We start from the raw sequence: 18985 nt of genomic DNA on the forward strand, positions 1-18985 counted from the left end.
GGGCCGTTTCCGAATTGAGATTTTTAGCGCATACATCCCGAGTATACAGTATATAAAAAATGCGGTAAAAGCCTCATTTCGGAGACGAAGATGGTTTTCTTAGACTTGCACTTGCCTTTTGCACCTATTGTAGAACCCCCTCTAGAGGCACTTGCACACCTCGGTTGCCTGTACAGGTAGCAGTGAAGGGGCTTGCACAGGCAACTTGTAAGATCCAATCAGAGAGTCAATAGATTTAAATTTGAATTTTCTGTCTTTCTTATTCTTGTACGTTTCCTGCGTGGTGGGAGGCTGCCTGCGCAGGCATCCGTGAGCTGTGACCGTACCATTACGTGTGACATCAGGTAGCTGGAGGGAAAACAAATAGATGAGACTATGTTATTCTTTATGGGGAAAAAAAGGTTTCCAGTTTTATTACTTTTATTCATATTTTAAACATGGAAAATACTTCTTGACATGTAGTAAAAAGTAAATAGAGTTATGCTAATTGTGAGAGGTATTTGATCAAATAGGATTGTCGAAATCTCAGAATTTTTAATTAAAAATAACTTTGTAAGTTAGGAAAATTTGTTTACTAACTTGAAATTTTTGACTGCTGCGATATAATTCCCACTTTAAAATCCCAGAACCTCAAAATTTATATTTAATCACGAATTCAGAGAATCCACCAATGCAATTGAATAAAATAATTATCATCACACACTTTATTTTCATGTCAACAACCGTTTTCCACGTTTAAAATATGAGTAAAATTGATAAAATTTGAAACAAATTTTCTCCTCTAAGAATAACATTGTGTCGTCTGTTTATTTCCCTTCAGCAATCTGACGTCATATTCGAACTCAAAATATCTCGATGAACGACAAAGCCTAATAAAAAAAAGTGATACACTTGTGATTAGAAATGCCTACATTTTTTTGTCTTTATCTAACGCACATATTTCCATGACAACACGTGTGTTAAAAAAGGGCAAAAAAGTGTAGGCATATCTGTACATATTTATTATATTGTGGACAAAGCTAGACATTTTCCACCGGACATAAGGCAGTCCATCTTGTGACGTAGCGTGACGTCACAAGTTGGACTGCCTTATAGCAACTTTTTAAGAAGCAACTGTGCGTCGGCCTTTACGAATATGCATACGCTTGATTAAAATTTGAATTTTATTCTGCGTCTGCGTAATCAGTCTACAGTGTTAATGTCCATTAGTTTCATGCCTCGTGGTTTTCCTCAAATTAAAAATGTTCGCGTATGTAAAATATTTGGACTCCTGTCCAAACAAAGTGAAGCATAAAGATAAACAAATTGTGCCAGTTGAAGATATTATAAATTTTCAAAAATATGAAAAAAATAATTGTCGAGAGTTCCGAATTAAATGCGGAGAAAAATTGGGCTTAGGTTTAATAGGATTAGTAGGCGGTAAGTATAGATTATTGCATTAAAATGTTTTTCTTATTATAGTTTTTATTTTATTGATAATATAAAAATGTCACTTAAAACTTTAATTAGAGAACTCCATGAAATATACTTTTAAATTTCATATCAATCTGGAACTTTCTTCCATGTGGTTAAGATGTTGAACATCATATTTTTAAATTCATTTTTTCATTCTCTGTTAATTTTTTAATTATTACTTCTAATCTTTTCATAACGTAAATGTCCTAATTTCTAAACATGTATCAATTTGTGCACAATTACTTTTTAGTGTACAAAAAAAAGTAAAATCAAAGTAGGTGGTGTGATAAACATATATTTTTTTGTCGTGATTCGTATTTTCTAATCATAGTTTACTGTAATATTGAAATTAAATATTAATAAAAAAGTCATAGTTTCTTATATTTTAATAACGAAATAGACATAATAATGAATCCTTACAGTATTTATGTGATATTCACATAATTTTGTCTCAATATATAAAGAATCTTTTGAAAAAACTTGCGGAGAATATTTATATGTAAAACCAAAACAATCGCATGACCTTAAGAACTTGAAAGTCTTTTGGTTGGTGTGCACACCGCAACAGAATAATTTCAGTATAATTTGAATTAATGTTTAAGAATCCAATATTATCAGAAATTTTTTTTTTAATAATAAAAATTAATTATTTTATAATTTTAATTAATATTTCATATTTTCTCTTATTAGTTAATAATTATTATTAATATTTATTATATTAATAATAAAACTTTCTTGAATTACTAGGATGAAGGTTATGCTTAGAAATTAGAAATTTATTGGTTGTAAACCTTGACAATATTTAAAATATTTTTTTATTTCTAGAAATCCGGTCTTTTTTAAATAAAAGACAAATTAATTAAATATTTGAATTTTTTAGAATCAAAGAAGGATGTAGAAGACAAATTGCTAAACGGTCCGCGTCCCAAATTCGCAACGATCAGTCTTCGAAAAGAAAATTCGGATTTAAAAGAGACCCATCAAAATAATAAGGTATAAATAATAATTATAAATAAAAAAAAATTAAATAGTTATATTCTATTTAAAACCTTTCAACAGTAAAAGTAGGGTGTCTAATGGTCATAGTATTCAGATAATTTAAATAGTTAGATAATAGCAGGAAATTTATTCAATTTTCTGTAAATTTTAGTCAATTAAACAAAAACTTTGTAAAAATATATATTGTTTGTTAATTTTTACAAACAGATCAAACTTTCTTATTTTGTATCTTAAATTCTAATTATTTTATAATTTCTAACTTTTTTCTATTTTTCACTCAATTTTATATATTCTAAAACATTCTATCTTTACCTAATGTATTTTAAGATGTTTTTGATAACGTTTCGAAATATTTTAAAAGTGATTACCAAAATATTTTATAAAAAGATGCTTATTTTTTACAACGAATATATAGCGTTTTTTCTTTTAAAATTAATTATAATTATAAATTACTTAGTGTTAAAAACTGAATAAAATAGTTCTCAGCTTTACCAACATTTTCTCCTCTGATTCCAAGAATCTTTAAAATTCTCAATTTTTCGTTCAAAATTTCTCTTCAACATTGTATTTCCTTACATTTTCTTGTTTTTGACGTTTTATTTTACTTAAATTTTGTACGTATTTGTACCAAATAGAGAGAAGACATAAAAATATATTTATCAATATTTTCCTTAAACTAATCGTCTTTATTAAAAATGTTTAACGTCCGAGAAGTATAGTAAAGTAAGGAGTAAACTTTTATTAAAACAACAATGGTCCGAATGTAATCGTTTTTTTCATACGAAACCTTCTAATTTATTCGTGTTTTACATTTTTTCTTCAACTTTCTACTTATTTTTTGATTTCATAAAATTTATGTGGGGTGGAGTGGCTCACGTTATTATTTTTGCCCATAAAATTGATAAAAATTCAGTCCTTACTTCTAGTATAATATCCTAAAAACTTTCAGAACATTTTTTCTAAGACCTATTCTAAAGATTGACTTAAAATGAAGAAATCATTTGTCTGAGACACTCCACCCACCTTACCTTATTAATTAATTATTTTATTCTTAAGGTTTTGAATTTCAAATAATTCTACTCAGAGTCAGGGAAAGGTCAGAAAAAAGTCAAGGAATCTTCTTTCGTATAGTAGTTAGACACCCTGGAAACGATATTAAACTTCTTTTTTTTATTGACAACTGAAAGTTTTATAAACATTATCCATTTTTTCAGATTTTTTTTATTAAATCACAGATAAATGATTATATTTTTTCAATTATAACGACCAAATACATTATAATTCAGAGAGGATAGACATGTACTGAGCTGGAATTCAATTTGATCCTTGAAATTATATTAAATTTAATTTTTATTCGCAATCGTCGTATATCATATGATTAAAGAATAAAATGTTTTAAATGTTACCCAGAACACTAAAAATTTATATACTAGTGTATTGTTATTGTCTGATTTCAGAAAATATAGTTAAAAAATTGTTTAAAATTTTTTTTTACTTAACTCAAATTATTTGACCTAAAAAGATAAAGTTTGGTATATTAGTGCATTCTCACTCGTTAAGTACAACAAATTATGAAACAATTTTTTTTCTTTAATTTTACATTAATTGATCTACAATGCTAAAATTTAGTAAACTACTGAATGTTTACTGTTTAAAAAACAGTACTACAGTAATTTTACTTCTTTTTGGAAAAACATTTTCTATTTTTATAATTGTACTTACTTATATATTACATTTAAGTTAAATTTGATTTTAAAAAAATTTAACTCGCACATGTCCAATTTTTTTGTTATAATTTTTGTTGTCAATGGTTTTCATAGTAAAGAGTATTTTCCAAATGAATTTGAGTTTGCCCTATGTTGGTAGAGTAGTAAGATTTTTTTTGAAAGAGTTTAAATTATTTTGAAAGAAGAAAGAAAGCTTTCTCAGGTCCATAAAAATAGAATTAAATATCTCAATTTGTTGTTACATTTAAAAGATTTTTTTGATAATTTTGAGATGAGCGACGATTAACAAAAAAAATATGTGTCTTCAAAAATCTTTAAAAGCAATAATTTAGGGATCAAATTGTTTTGTAGATTCGACAATGTCCAGCTTACATGATTTGAAATGAATTCGGTCTAATTAATTATAATTAAATTATAGACTGTGAAGCAACGTTTAGCTAAGGAGCTTAAAGGGAAAGATATTTTAGCTAAAAGAGCTAAATTAGACATATCAAAACAGGAGCCAAACAAGAATAAAGATAAGAAGAGTATCAATATAAATAAGGTATTAATTACAGACAAATTTAATGGTGTATAACGGTGAAGTAAGTCTGAGAATAAATAAAGAATTTTCATACTACTGAGAACGAAGCTGAAGTACGCACGTTTATGATAAACGATTTTTAAAGAATTAATTTGTTAAACTGAAAAATTCTATAATTTTTTGCCTAAATAATATTTCTAATAGTTTTTATTAATCAACAAATAAAAAAAATTTGTTTAGATAAACAATTGTATAATTTTCGGTGTTAAATAAAAACTGATTTCTAAACTTTTTTTAATAGTTTATTAGAAAGTTTCTTAACAATTTTTTTTTCTAATTGTAACATATCGTTAAAACACCCTAAATTATTTCTTTCATTTCACTATAATTCATTACTTTAAAATTGCAGTCTACCAGAAAAGAAATAGAAGGAAAAAATCATAAGCTTGTTTCAATCAATAGAGAAAAATTAGATCTTAGTGAAAATGATGAGACTGAAATGGATAATATAAATGGAGGACCTGAAAAATCAAAGGCAAGTACATTTATTTTAAGAAATAACTAATTTCAACAATAATAATAAATGAAACAAGAGTTTTTCCACTTGAAAATATTATTCTTAATATTTTCTATTTTCTCTTCGCTTCCAAAAATTCTAGTGTTGGTTTATTCATTGTTTATTATTGCTTTTATTTTTTTTATTAGTGTTTATTTAGTTTCTTCTTGAAACTTATTTTTTTGGATTCCCTTAAAGTTTATTTAATTTTTTCATATAGAATATGTTTAGTTTTTTAATAGTTTATTAGAAAGTTTCTTAACCATTTTTTTCTAATTGTTACCTATCGTTAGACACTCTAAATTATTTCTTTCATTTCACTTTTATTCATTACTTTTAAATTGCAGTCTAGCAGAAAAGAAATAGGAAAAAATCATACGCTTGTTTCAATCAATAGAGAAAAATTAGATCTTACAATTAGTGAAAATGATGAGACTGAAATGGATAATATAAATGGAGGACCTGAAAAATCAAAGGCAAGTACATATATTTTAAGAAATAACCAATTTTAAGAATAATAATAAATGAAAGTTTATTTAATTTTTTTACATAGAATATGTTTAGTTTTTTAATAATTTATTAAAAAGTTTCTTGATAACTATTTTTTTCTAATTGTAACCAGTCGTTAGACACTTTAAATTATTTCTTTCATTTAACTATAATTCATTACTTTAAAATTTCAGCCTATTTTAAAAAAAGTAGGAGAAGAAAATGATATGCTTGCTGTAATCAAAACAGAAAAATTAGATTTAAGTGAAAATGATGAGACTGAAATGAATAATATAAACAGACGAGCTGAAAAATCAAAGGCAAGTATATTGAAAGTAGTAACTAATTTAAAGAATAATAATAAACGAAACAAGAGTTCTCCTACAAAAAGTATCATTAACTATAATAAAAATAACATTGTCGAATTAAATCTAATTTTATTTTCATTTCCGGATAAAAATCAACTCAATGTAAAATACATTGATTTGGCATCTCAATGGTGTTTTTAAATTTAAAAAAATTGTAATCTTTTTGACTTCCTAGAAGAAACGGAGATACTCGCATTCAAAATTACTTTTTATTTAAATAATAATATTTTATCACTGAAAATATATTATTTTCTCTAACTGTAAATAATTATAATTAAATTATAGAGTGTGAGCGAACATTTTACTGAACCAGAAATGGTAGACAAAATTTTAGCAACCAATGAATCGCAAGATCACTATGCAGAAAAGGAAGTACAAGTTCCAAATTCGGTACCTAAAGATAGGGAAGTCAACAATAATTCTCAAAATACGACTCAGAGTAATAATCGAGTAAAACTGGAGAGGTACTCCATTGTAAATAATCAGGTAATTGAAGACATGAATAATTCCTGAAGTACAATTTAATTAAAGTTTAAATTATTTTATCTTCAATGCCCCAATATAAATTTATCAGAATGTCCACATTTAAAATCTCATATAAAAAAACAATTATTCTCTATTTTACCGAATTACTATTATAATTTCCTTTTGTTTCAGACAATATTTCTTTAATATCTCAAAAAAGTTGTCCAAAAGTATCTTTTGTATTTTAAATTCTCTAACGTCATTAGTTTTTTATCAAAAGAAAATAATACACACATTACATGTTGTGATTCAAACTTCAATATAATATATTTAAAAAATCAGTTTAACTTTCAATATTCAAAAGTTGATTAAAGTTAAGAATATTGTTAAAAATTTAATTGTTAAATAATGTTTTTAACATACCTCATATTAAATTAATTTAGGGTGTAAAATTGCAATTCCTTACATTTTTAAAAATTCATAACTCACTAATCGGGGTACTTATAACAATTTAAAAAAATACGAGTATTATTGTTTTTAAAATTATGTATTTTTAACCTTGTTTAGTTATATTTTTTGTTAATTTTAATTAATTATAATTATTATTAATTAATTTTAATTTTTTTGGTTTTGGTAGATTTACCTAGGAGGAGGTGTTCTTTTTCACAAAAATGATTGGGAGGTTTTAAAAAAAAAATCTAAAAATTCTCTTTGGCTATTAGGAGTTATACGAATTTTTTGGCCTAAAGGATTCGAAAACAGATGTGTCGATTCGAAAAGATTACGAGTTGGAAAGGATGGTGAAACTCTTAAACCTTTATCTCCGAGAAAAATCAAAACAATTCAAAGTGAGTAACAAATATACTTATAATGTAATCATTTCCTATATTTATTAAATGAGTAATATATCTTTTTTAACACATAATTATCTGAAATTAATTTCTGATCATTTTTGTTTGATAGAATTTCATTAGATAGAATTTGTTGGAGACTGATTTATGTTTATTCACATTATTGTAAGTCGGAATTTTTATTAAACCAATTCTTTATGTTACAGAATTTCTAAATAACCAAAAATTAATTTAACAGAATTTCTGTTTGTCAAAATTTTGAATTCTTCAAATTTTAATTTAACTTAATATCCAGTAAAATTAATTTGTATTTGTCAGAATATTGTACAGAATTTTTATTTCTTTGAATTACAATTAACCTGTACTAAAGAATTCATTTAACAGATTGTCGTTTGTTCAAATTAATTTTTGTCAAAAACTTTTGCCGCGAATTTTAAAATTAACCAATCAATAATTACATATAAATCTTTCATTAGTAAATTTTAAACGTTAAAAACGTTAGTTTTTGATACGTTTCAGTCGAATATTTATTCAAACAAATTAAAGTTCTGTCAAAGAAAAGTATTATCAAGTAGGAATTTATGAATTAAATGTTCAGTTAAATGAATATGTTGTAATATATTTCAATTAATGGAATTCTATTCAATAAAAATTACAATAAATTTATTTCAGGCATTATTTATGCGTTTTTTTCAATTACTGTAACGGAAAGCCCAGAGCTCAGGGAAAAGTTAGGGAATTTTTTTAGTCAAAGGAAAGTAATCAGTTAAGAAACTCTTTAAATTTTTCAAAGTTAAAAATGTTTCATAAATTTTTATTTTTATTGAAAATTTTTTTATTACACATTTTATAATCAGTTAAAATTCTAATTATTCCGAACGTTAGTCAGTTAAAATAACTGTCAATCTGCATCCAAATCCATTAACAGTTTAATTATTCCAAAATTTAGACAATTAAAATTATAATTAATTAAAAATTTTATCAATAAAAATTTCAATTATTCCAAATTTTAATCATTTAATAGTTATAAATAATTTTTGAAAATTTATTATTGACTTTAACATATTTTAAAATTTACTTTTATTCAAACATTCAGAATGTTTTCAACTTAATAATTATTTTAAATTGAATTAAACTAAAATAAGTTTTCTTTAAATAGACATTCAAAGATTTTGACGTGCTAATTTTACTGATATCTGTATTAAAATAATTGACTTAATAAAACTTTTAAAGATTTTAAAGAAAAAGAAAAAAGAAACATTTTTTTTATAAAAATATTTAAAACTTTGATCAGTTTTTTATTATTGAAATTATTAAAAAATTAATTTCTATTTAGTATCTAATATTGATAGTTGAAAAGTAATTTCATAGTTGAAATGTAAATAATAAGAATAATAATAATAATAAAAATAATAAAAAATTTAAGTTCTTGAAATGAAGTGAAAATTAGGTAAAATGATACCCTCTCAATCAAGTTAATTTTCTTTTCCAGAACTTTACCGCGATCGCCTAAAAGGACAAAACATCACTGGGAAGTTAGAAGTTCGGGAAAAGTTAAAAGACGTTAGGCGAAAACTAACCCAACAAATTAACGATTTTAAGAAAATAAAAGAACAGCCCTCAGAAACAAATCCAGATATGTCTGATGATTCTTCTGATTTAGAATAAAAATATTACTTTTTTTGGAAATTTTACATTAAAAATGAAGAAACATTTTAATTGTCCGGTTTAATTATAGTTTGTTTTGTATCTTCTACTACTTTTATTAATATTATTTATTTAAATAATCTTGTATACACAATACATCTAACGAACCCAAGTTTTTTTAAGTGTATTTAAAGTGTATTTTAAACAAAAAAAAAGATTACTGTAATATCAGGTATAATGTAACCAAAAACTTTAGTTGTAAAAAAACTAAAATTCTCTTTATTAAGGAGTTAATGAAACAAAATAATATTTTGTAATAATTATTTAATAAAATTCTATTGTCATAATAATTTACATTAAAGATTATTATAATTAAAATTAAGAACAGGTTCAGTTAAGGTTAAAGAATAAAAATTACAGTACCATCGGAATATTTAAATCAAACCCTAATCTACTAACACAAGACATTTTCAGTTGGGTATTCAATCAATTTTCTAAAAAACATTAATGAAAATTGTATAACTTTTTCAGGTTTACAGACATAATTATTTATTATTAATAATATTAATATAATATAATATTATAATAATATATTATAATATAATATTATAATAATATATTATAATATAATATTATAATAATATATTATAATATTGTAATAATATATTATAATATATTATTATATATTAATGTAATATTTAATAATTCATCATACTTAATTATTTCGTACCAACTTCAAGTGTGAAATAATTACATGTATTAACCTGTAAGAATGTATAAAATTTAAAAATATTATTTCCAAAACCAGCTTAAAACCGACAAAAAATTTGTTGTATATCATATATAAATAAAAAAATTTATATAAGATTTCATGTCAGAATATATGTCAGAATTTTTTATTTAAAAATCGAAAAAGGATTTTATGTAAAATCTTAAACCAGATTTTGTATATGATTTTATATAGGAAAATCATATTCAGAGATGAAATGATATTACATAAGATTTCATGTCAGATTTTTTGTAAAAATTTTTTATTTAAGAATCGAAAAAGGATTTTATGTAAAATATTACATCAGATTTTGTATATGATTTTATATAGGAAAATTATATTCAGAGATAAAATGATTTTACATAAGATTTCATGTCAGATTTTATGTCAGAATTTTTTATTTAGGAATCGAAAAAGGATTTTATGTAAAATATTACATCAGATTTTGCATATGATTTTATATAGGAAAATCTTATTCAGGGATGAAATGATTTTACATAAGATTTCATGTCAGATTTTATGTAAGAATTTTTTTTTCATGATTTGAAAAAGGATTTTATGTAAAAAAATACATCAGATTTTGTATATGATTTTATATAGGAAAGTCATATTCAGGGATGAAAAGATTTTACATAAAATTTCATGTCAGATTTTATGTAAGAATTTTTTATTTAAGAATCGAAAAAGGATTTTATGTAAAATCTTAAATCAGATTTTGTATATGATTTTAAATAGGAAAATTATATTCAGAGATGAAATGATTTTACATAAGATTTCATGTCAGATTTTATGTCAGAATTTTTTATTCATGAATTGAAAAAGGATTTTATGTAAAATCTTACATCAGATTTTGCATATGATTTTATATAGGAAAATCTTATTCAAGGATGAAATGATTTTACATAAGATTTCATGTCAGATTTTATGTAAGAATTTTTTATTTAAGAATCGAAAAAGGATTTTATGTAAAATATTACATCAGATTTTGTATATGATTTTATATAGGAAAATCATATTCAGGGATGAAAAGATTTTACATAAGATTTTATGTCAGATTTTATGTCAGAATTTTTTATTTAAGAATCGAAAAAGGATTTTATGTAAATTCTTAAAGGAGATTTTGTATATGATTTTAAATAGGAAAATTATTTTCAGAGATGAAATGATTTTACATAAGATTTCATGTCAGATTTTATGTCAGAATTTTTTTTTCATGAATTGAAAAAGGATTTTATGTAAAATATTACATCAGATTTTGTATATGATTTTATATAGGAAAATCATATTCAGGGATGAAAAGATTTTACATAAGATTTCATGTCAGATTTTATGTCAGAATTTTTTATTCAAGAATTGAAATAGGATTTTATGTAAAATATTACATCAGATTTTGTATATGATTTTATATAGGAAAATCATATTCAGGGATGAAAAGATTTTACATAAGATTTCATGTCAGATTTTATGTCAGAATTTTTTTTTCATGAATTGAAAAAGGATTTTATGTAAAATATTACATCAGATTTTGTATATGATTTTATATAGGAAAATCATATTCAGGGATGAAAAGATTTTACATAAGATTTCATGTCAGATTTTATGTCAGAATTTTTTATTCAAGAATTGAAATAGGATTTTATGTAAAATATTACATCAGATTTTGTATATGATTTTATATAGAAAAATCATATTCAGAGATAAAATGATTTTACATAAGATTTCATGTCAGATTTTATGTCAGAATTTTTTATTCAAGAATTGAAATAGGATTTTATGTAAAATATTACATCAGATTTTGTATATGATTTTATATAGAAAAATCATATTCAGAGATAAAATGATTTTACATAAGATTTCATGTCAGATTTTATGTCAGAATTTTTTATTTAGGAATCGAAAAAGGATTTTATGTAAAATGTTACATCTAATTTTGTATATGATTTTATATAGAAAAATCATATTCAGAGATAAAATGATTTTACATAAGATTTCATGTCAGATTTTATGCCAGAATTTTTTATTTAGGAATCGAAAAAGGATTTTATGTAAAATGTTACATCAAATTTTTTATATGATTTTATATAGGAATATCATATTCAGGGATGAAAAGATTTTACATAAGATTTCATGTCAGATTTTATGTAAGAATTTTTTGTTTTAAAAATTAAAAAAGGATTTTATGTAAAATCTTACATCAGATTTTGAACTTGATTTTATATAGGAAAATCATATTCAGAGATGAAATGATTTTACATAAAATTTCATGTCAGATTTTATGTAAGAATTTTTTATTTAAGAATCGAAAAAGGATTTTATGTAAAATATTACATCAGATTTTGTATATGATTTTATATAGGAAAATCATATTCAGGGATGAAAATATTTTACATAAGATTTTATGTCAGATTTTATGTCAGAATTTTTTTTTCATGAATTGAAAAAGGATTTTATGTAAAATATTACATCAGATTTTGTATATGATTTTATATAGGAAAATCATATTCAGAGATGAAATGATTTTACATAAGATTTCATGTCAGATTTTATGTCAGAATTTTTTTTTCATGAATTGAAAAAGGATTTTATGTAAAATATTACATCAGATTTTGTATATGATTTTATATAGGAAAATCATATTCAGAGATGAAATGATTTTACATAAGATTTCATGTCAGATTTTATGTCAGAATTTTTTTTTCATGAATTGAAAAAGGATTTTATGTAAAATATTACATCAGATTTTGTATATGATTTTATATAGGAAAATCATATTCAGAGATGAAATGATTTTACATAAGATTTCATGTCAGATTTTATGTCAGAATTTTTTATTTATGAATCGAAAAAGTAGTTTATGTAAAATCTTACATCAGATTTTGTATATGATTTTATATAGGAAAATCATATTCAGGGATGAAAAGATTTTACATAAAATTTCATGTCAGATTTTATGTCAGAATTTTTTATTCATGAATTGAAAAAGGATTTTATGTAATATCTTACATCAGATTTTGCATATGATTTTATATAGGAAAATCTTATTCAAGGATGAAATGATTTTGCATAAGATTTCATGTCAGATTTTATGTCAGAATTTTTTTTTCATGAATTGAAAATGGATTTTATGTAAAATATTACATCAGATTTTGTATATGATTTTATATAGGAAAATCATATTCAGAGATGAAATGATTTTACATAAAATTTCATGTCAGATTTTATGTCAGAATTTTTTATTCATGAATTGAAAAAAGATTTTATGTATGATTTGATATAGGAAAGTGTTTAATTAAGGATTTAGCTATGAATTTTTATAGGTTTTTTTATGAGAAACGATGAAGGAAATTGACATTGGAAATTGACATAGGAAATTGAAGGAAAAAATATGACGAGAAAAATTGTAGGATTTCACATAGGAATTTACATAATTTATTACCTAAGAATAAGTTCATAAAAATTCATATCAAATCCTACTTTAAATCATGTCTCAATTTCCTATATGATTTTTGATAGGATCCTATATAGTTTCTTACATGACATATAGGATTTTATGTGGATTTTAATATATGAATTTATGTAAGATCCTATATAAGATCCTATATGAGAATTTTCAGTAGGGTTTAAATAAGTTCCATATTTTCTATATAAATATTGATTATTCTTTCGTTTAGATACATTCATTTCTTCTTATAATTATATCTATAGTTTTTATATATATATATATATATATAATTATATATAAATGTATATTATTTTCTTTTTTTTGTTTATAGGAATTAATTTTTTTCCTTCGATTATGTTTATAAATACAGGAGTATTTATTATATATATTATTATTATATTATTTTATTATATATATTATTTCTATGGGTATGTATGTATATGTGGGTTTCCTTGGTGTTTATATGAATTTTGTTACTGTTAGGTCTGTATTTTAATTAACCAGCAATTTGTACCGGAGTAGTGGTAGATGGCATGGGTCCGTGCTCGTCAGAAATCAAAATTATTATCGGAGGAGATGCATCCTGACTGCCGCGCTGCTCCCGCTCGACTGACACTCGCTCTCCTGGAATCGAGCAGCCTGCGCATGCGCCGAGCCTGCACTCTGATTGGTGCGCGCTCTCACCGTCTTTCCCCCACCTACGGACAGGCGGCGGGGAGAGGGCAAGTCGTGGGTGTAGCACTTAAATACTGCGGGTTTTCCAGACTCGCTCTCAGTTCTCACCTGTTTTCGCTAGAGGAAGGATCTCTGCCGGACGCACTCAACACCTTGGATTTCTACGAAGCCAACTTTGCCTGACGACAGCACGACCAGCCGAGTACCACTCTCCTTAGGGAAATTACAAAATAAAAGAGGATAGACGTAAAAAAGCCGTGCCTTATTTTTACTCTCACCGAACGAGAGAATTCCTCATCACCGGACACAATCCGCCCTTTTCAGGGCGCTTGGAATTATTTTTGGTTCTTGACACATCTGCCCTTTTCAGGGCATCTACGTAGGAAATTCTTTTGGTTGGCTTACAGCCAACTTGGTTAAAGTGGTACAACATCCTCTAGGGGACAGTGCCAGAACCTTGCTGAGGTTCGGCACCCGATACCTAGAGCGACTACCGGGATCTTGGAGCACGAACCCTGCTTGGGTTCTGCCCGACGTCACCGCCCTGACCAACACCACCACCAGTACCTCGCACATGCCGGTGCCTGCTGCATGCGGCCAACGTCGCCGTCCAGGAAAGGCCGCACGTCAGCGCGCTCAACGTCGTTCGGCTCGGGAACGAAACGCTGCCCTACACTCCGCGCAATACTACGACCCGGGTCAGTCCTGCCCAGTGTCTCCTTCATCCCGTTTCTTTGTGGAGTTAGTACGAGGGCACTCATCAACCCAGGATCCCCGCCGCCGGATCCTGCGGCCGCCACGCGTTGAACTGTGCCTACCCGTGCCCGTTTACTCAGCAGTACCGCCGCCTGTCGGACCACCGATATCGGACCTAGAGGAGGTCTCTCGAAACTCAACCGACGAAGAGCAACGTGGATATATTCCGTCCCCGACTAACCTCCTTACGCCATCGGGGTCGCCACCGCCCCAGACAATCTTCCTGGAACTCTTCGGACCAACCCCTGTCAAGATTAGCTCTCGACCAGTCCACTCCAGGAACCAGCTGCTTCCCAGTTCTCCGGACACACTCTACATCCCCGTAGGCGTGTCACCCGAAGCCTTCTCTCCGGGCAAGTGTTCGCCGAGTCCGAAACTGTCGCTTGCCTCACGTCGATGCCTTCGTTTCGAACCTTACTAGGTTCGCCTTTCGTTCGGTCCTTCCGAACCTTTCTCACATCGGCCCTTCTCAGGGCCAACACGTTTTGTTTAACGAGGGAAAAAAATTTTTTGCTTTCTTAAAATCACCTCTCCCACGCCTCCTTTGAGCTCGTCACGCACCGCATAAGTGACCGGTATCAATTTTATTTAAAATTAATTAATTTATTCTTTTTATTTTTGTTAAAAGTTTTTAATACATTTTTATTTTATATTTAATGTATTTATTTTTTTATAGTGTATGATTATTATGATGATATGGTGTGTCTGATAATATAGAAGTACTTATCTAAAGAAATATGTCATTGGTTCTTTTAGGCCCAGCCCCTTTTGCGTAGGCGTATCTTAAGACAAGGTGTTTTTTGAAAAAGTTGAGGGTTAAAGGTTCAAACTATTTCTAAAATATGGAGCCAAGGTTTATTTTTTTTAAACGAATTTTAAACATTGCAAAAATTCTTAAAATTATTTATAAAATATATAATTTTATTATTATTTAATTACATAATATTGAAAATTTCTGCATTTAATTTCATATGTATATTTATTTATTTGGAAGTGGTTGGTAATTTAAAAATCTTGTTTATTTAAAATCCAATTGAATAAATATATTCTTAAAAATTATAATAATTAATATAAAAAATATAATAAAATAAAATGCACAGGATATCGTGCGTGCCGTCCAATTGGTTTCTTGTACCTCGTTAAAAACATGCGTCAATAAATAAATGTATCTGGAAAATAATGATAAATTATTGTTACATGCACAATTCTATACATATAAAAAATAAAAAAGTAATTATAATTGTTATAAAAGTGTTTTACTTACTTAAAAATTATTTAAAAATAAAATCAATCACTTCTTCTTCTTTTTAAAATTAAAACCCTCCAATTTTATTTGTCCTTTAATTTGTTTGATTTTCTTCCAACTCTTCGGCTTTAAAATATTTTTTTTATCCCGCCTTTCTTCCGGGGTATCATCTTTGATTTTTAGTCTTTTGATAGGCGGTCCCCTTTTTGCTAATTCTTCAGCAAAACATTTGTCGAGGGCCGCCAACCCCGTATGTCCGGAGGGTTCACTCATCTTCCTTTTAAAAGGGTTTCTCGGTCTAGAGTCCCCTGTGGAAGCCACAGCATGCATTGTGGCTTCCTCGGTGGGCTCGTAGTGAACGTCGTCTTGAGGCGGGTATGAATATGCTAAAATGATGTCGACGTTATCAAAATTATTGTCGATCGATTCGTCGACATCCTTTAAAATTGCTGAAAAGTAAATAGTAATTTTTGTCGAATTTACAAAAAAATGAGATTAGGTTAGGCGACGTTGTGTTACAGACACAGGTGACGGTAAGACTGCAAAAAAGTTTTACTACATTAACACGCCTCTACCGAACGAAATTGCAATTACTCTTGCGTTAAGAAAATACGGGAACAAGCACAAACAAAGTTTGTTTCTAAACTCATCTGTCATTTTTATGACTGTGTTATGAAAATAAACTTTTCATTGATTGGTGATTCTGAAGGAAAAAAGTTTCCTCTATAAGAATCACCAATCAATAAAAAATCGATTTTTCCGCACATATGCATACTTTGCACTATCCAGGTCACACATTTATTTATTTAATTATAAATAAATTGTAATAAAGGGCATTGCCCATTTAATTGTAAAATAAATAAATAATTTAATTTATTATTTAAATAAATTAAAAAAATTACAAAAACATATTTTTTTAATCAATATACAATGATAAAAAAAATTATACTTACCCTTAGAAAAGTTGGGTTTCTTGTTTCAGACATTTATTTCCATCTCAAAAAAACAATTTGTTTAAAATCCACTGGAGGTAAAATAAAATAAGAAGAAGCGATATCGTAGTTAAGAATGTTAAAACGCATGTGACTGATAGACGGCTGGAAATTTGAGGTATATCCTGAATAGTGGGAACTATCTAAAGCCCTTAACACAAGTTAAACAATGTGTCCCAGTCGTGGGTGTACATATTAAAGGTATTTGGCATTTGCTTCATAATGAACACTATTATAAATTGCAATAATTAAAATAAAAACTAACAATTAAATGACTGCAACAATATACGTGTAATGTGTTTGACTTTAATATTAAATTGGCTTAGTTATATATTTTATGACTGAAGAGGGCTATTATTTGCTCAGACTCAGAGTAGTGTAGTTACGCTTAACTGGAGGATTTCGACGTATATTACATTTTCTACGTAATATACATCAATAACCGTATAAAACTCAAGTATATAAAGGCTTGAGCAGAATAGTAACGTAACCAGAATCGTAACCGAAAGAATGAGTTAAAAAAGGAAAGTCATATATTGTTTGTCCTTCTCTTACTCATTCTTCCGGTTGCGATTGCAATTCCGGTTACGTTTCTATTCTGTTCAGACCTTTATATTTTGTCCATTTTTATTAGAGATTTGTAGATTATAATTTCTTTCCGTTATAAAAGATCGTTTGAAACGTTTAAAAATGACAGGAAAACTAAAATATTTACAAAAACATACTAAAATTTCGTGGAATGGTTTAAGTTTTGGAGAAAAAAGATAGGTGATAAAAGTTGTGCAAAATTGGTATTAAAATTATTAAAAATACAATTGTAGAACGTCTTGAAAATTATAGTTAAGCAAAAAATTTATTTTATTAATATTTTCTTTTTATAAAACTTGCAAATAATTTTGCCGTTTTAGTTACAATATTTAGATTTTTTCAATACAAAAAAATAAATGTGAAGTGAATTGCACTTAACACATAACGCTACATTTATCAATTTATGATTTTTTAAAAAGATAACCTAATTCTTCTCACAATTTGCTTCTAGGTCTGCCGACTTTATTTGTTTTTAAAAGATAATAAAAAAAATTGTAATATTTTAAAATATTTGAATTTTCAAGAAAATGCACACTCGTGGCAGATATGTCTACACTTTTTTCTCCTTTTCTAGTGCACGTGTTGCCATGACAGCATGTGATTCAAAAGGACAAAAAATTGAAGGCATATACAGGCGATGTGATAGGTGATAGGCATACCTCAGAGTCGTATGACAGATAAGAGTTTTTAAACTCCTAAGAGTTAGAAAAGTAATTTGATAGTTTTCTGTATCATTTTAATTATTATGATTTAGGTGAGTTTCTCTGGATTTAAATACACTATCTGAAAATTACAGAATCCTTTCTTAAAAGAGACATTGAGGCATGCGCTCGAAATAAGGAATCGAAATAAGCAATCGAAATAAGATTTTTCTTTCCCATAAGAAAAACATGAAAGCATTCGCTCAAAATAAGAAATCGAAATAAGATATTGAAATAAGATATCGAAATAAGGAATTGAAATAAGGATAAACATTGAGAGAGTAAAATACATAAATAAAAAAGGCGACTTTCGTTTTTTGTTAACACTTAATTACACTTTATTAAAAACGTAAATATAAATATTACTATTTCACTAATAATGAGAATTATTAAAATCTGACTGAAAGAAGTTTCTGTGATTCTAATGACGTAAAGAAACATAACCTACTAAATTGAAATCACTCGATTGGCTGCAAAAAATTGCGCGCGTTTATTTTGAAATGTGTAATTCAACTTAAGGGGGGAACACCAGTTGTAACTCAAGAAATAATGCTTTTTACAAGAATATTTTCCAAAAGAACAATGAATCTTTTTAAAGAATACTATTTATTAGTTAAAAGTACATGTTAAAAGCTGTAATTTAAAAGAAAAAAAAATTTTTTTAACAAAAACTTTTAGAGATATGAGCCATTGAAGTGGCGCCTTAAGAAAAAAGGCGAATTGCGGTGACCAGCAT

The 18985-nt window shown here is 26.6% G+C and overlaps 1 protein-coding gene across 1 annotated transcript; it reads left to right on the forward strand.

The window, feature by feature from the left end:
- Positions 1-1199: 1199 nt before the first annotated feature.
- On the forward strand, positions 1200-9430 carry LOC127277871 (uncharacterized). The gene is made up of 8 exons (XM_051299267.1): positions 1200-1419; positions 2336-2448; positions 4600-4725; positions 5114-5239; positions 5944-6069; positions 6403-6603; positions 7220-7430; positions 8926-9430. Exons 1-8 carry the CDS (start codon positions 1242-1244, stop codon positions 9099-9101), a joined length of 1257 nt encoding a protein of 418 aa, XP_051155224.1. The 5' UTR covers positions 1200-1241; the 3' UTR covers positions 9102-9430.
- Positions 9431-18985: the final 9555 nt, after the last annotated feature.

This window comes from Leptopilina boulardi, unplaced genomic scaffold, assembly GCF_019393585.1.
Source record: "Leptopilina boulardi isolate dan_hultmark-lab unplaced genomic scaffold, ZJU_Lbou_2.1 LbouV2_188, whole genome shotgun sequence".
NCBI classification, from domain to species: Eukaryota; Metazoa; Arthropoda; class Insecta; order Hymenoptera; family Figitidae; genus Leptopilina; species Leptopilina boulardi.

Excerpts from the sequence above, each read along its gene's own strand:
- LOC127277871 (XM_051299267.1), top strand. The coding sequence starts at position 1,242 with ATGTTCGCGTATGTAAAATATTTGGACTCCTGTCCAAACAAAGTGAAG. Across the intron at positions 4,726-5,113 it reads AGAGTATCAATATAAATAAG|TCTACCAGAAAAGAAATAGA; the intron begins GTATTAATTACA and ends TTAAAATTGCAG. Across the intron at positions 5,240-5,943 it reads GAGGACCTGAAAAATCAAAG|CCTATTTTAAAAAAAGTAGG; the intron begins GCAAGTACATTT and ends TTAAAATTTCAG.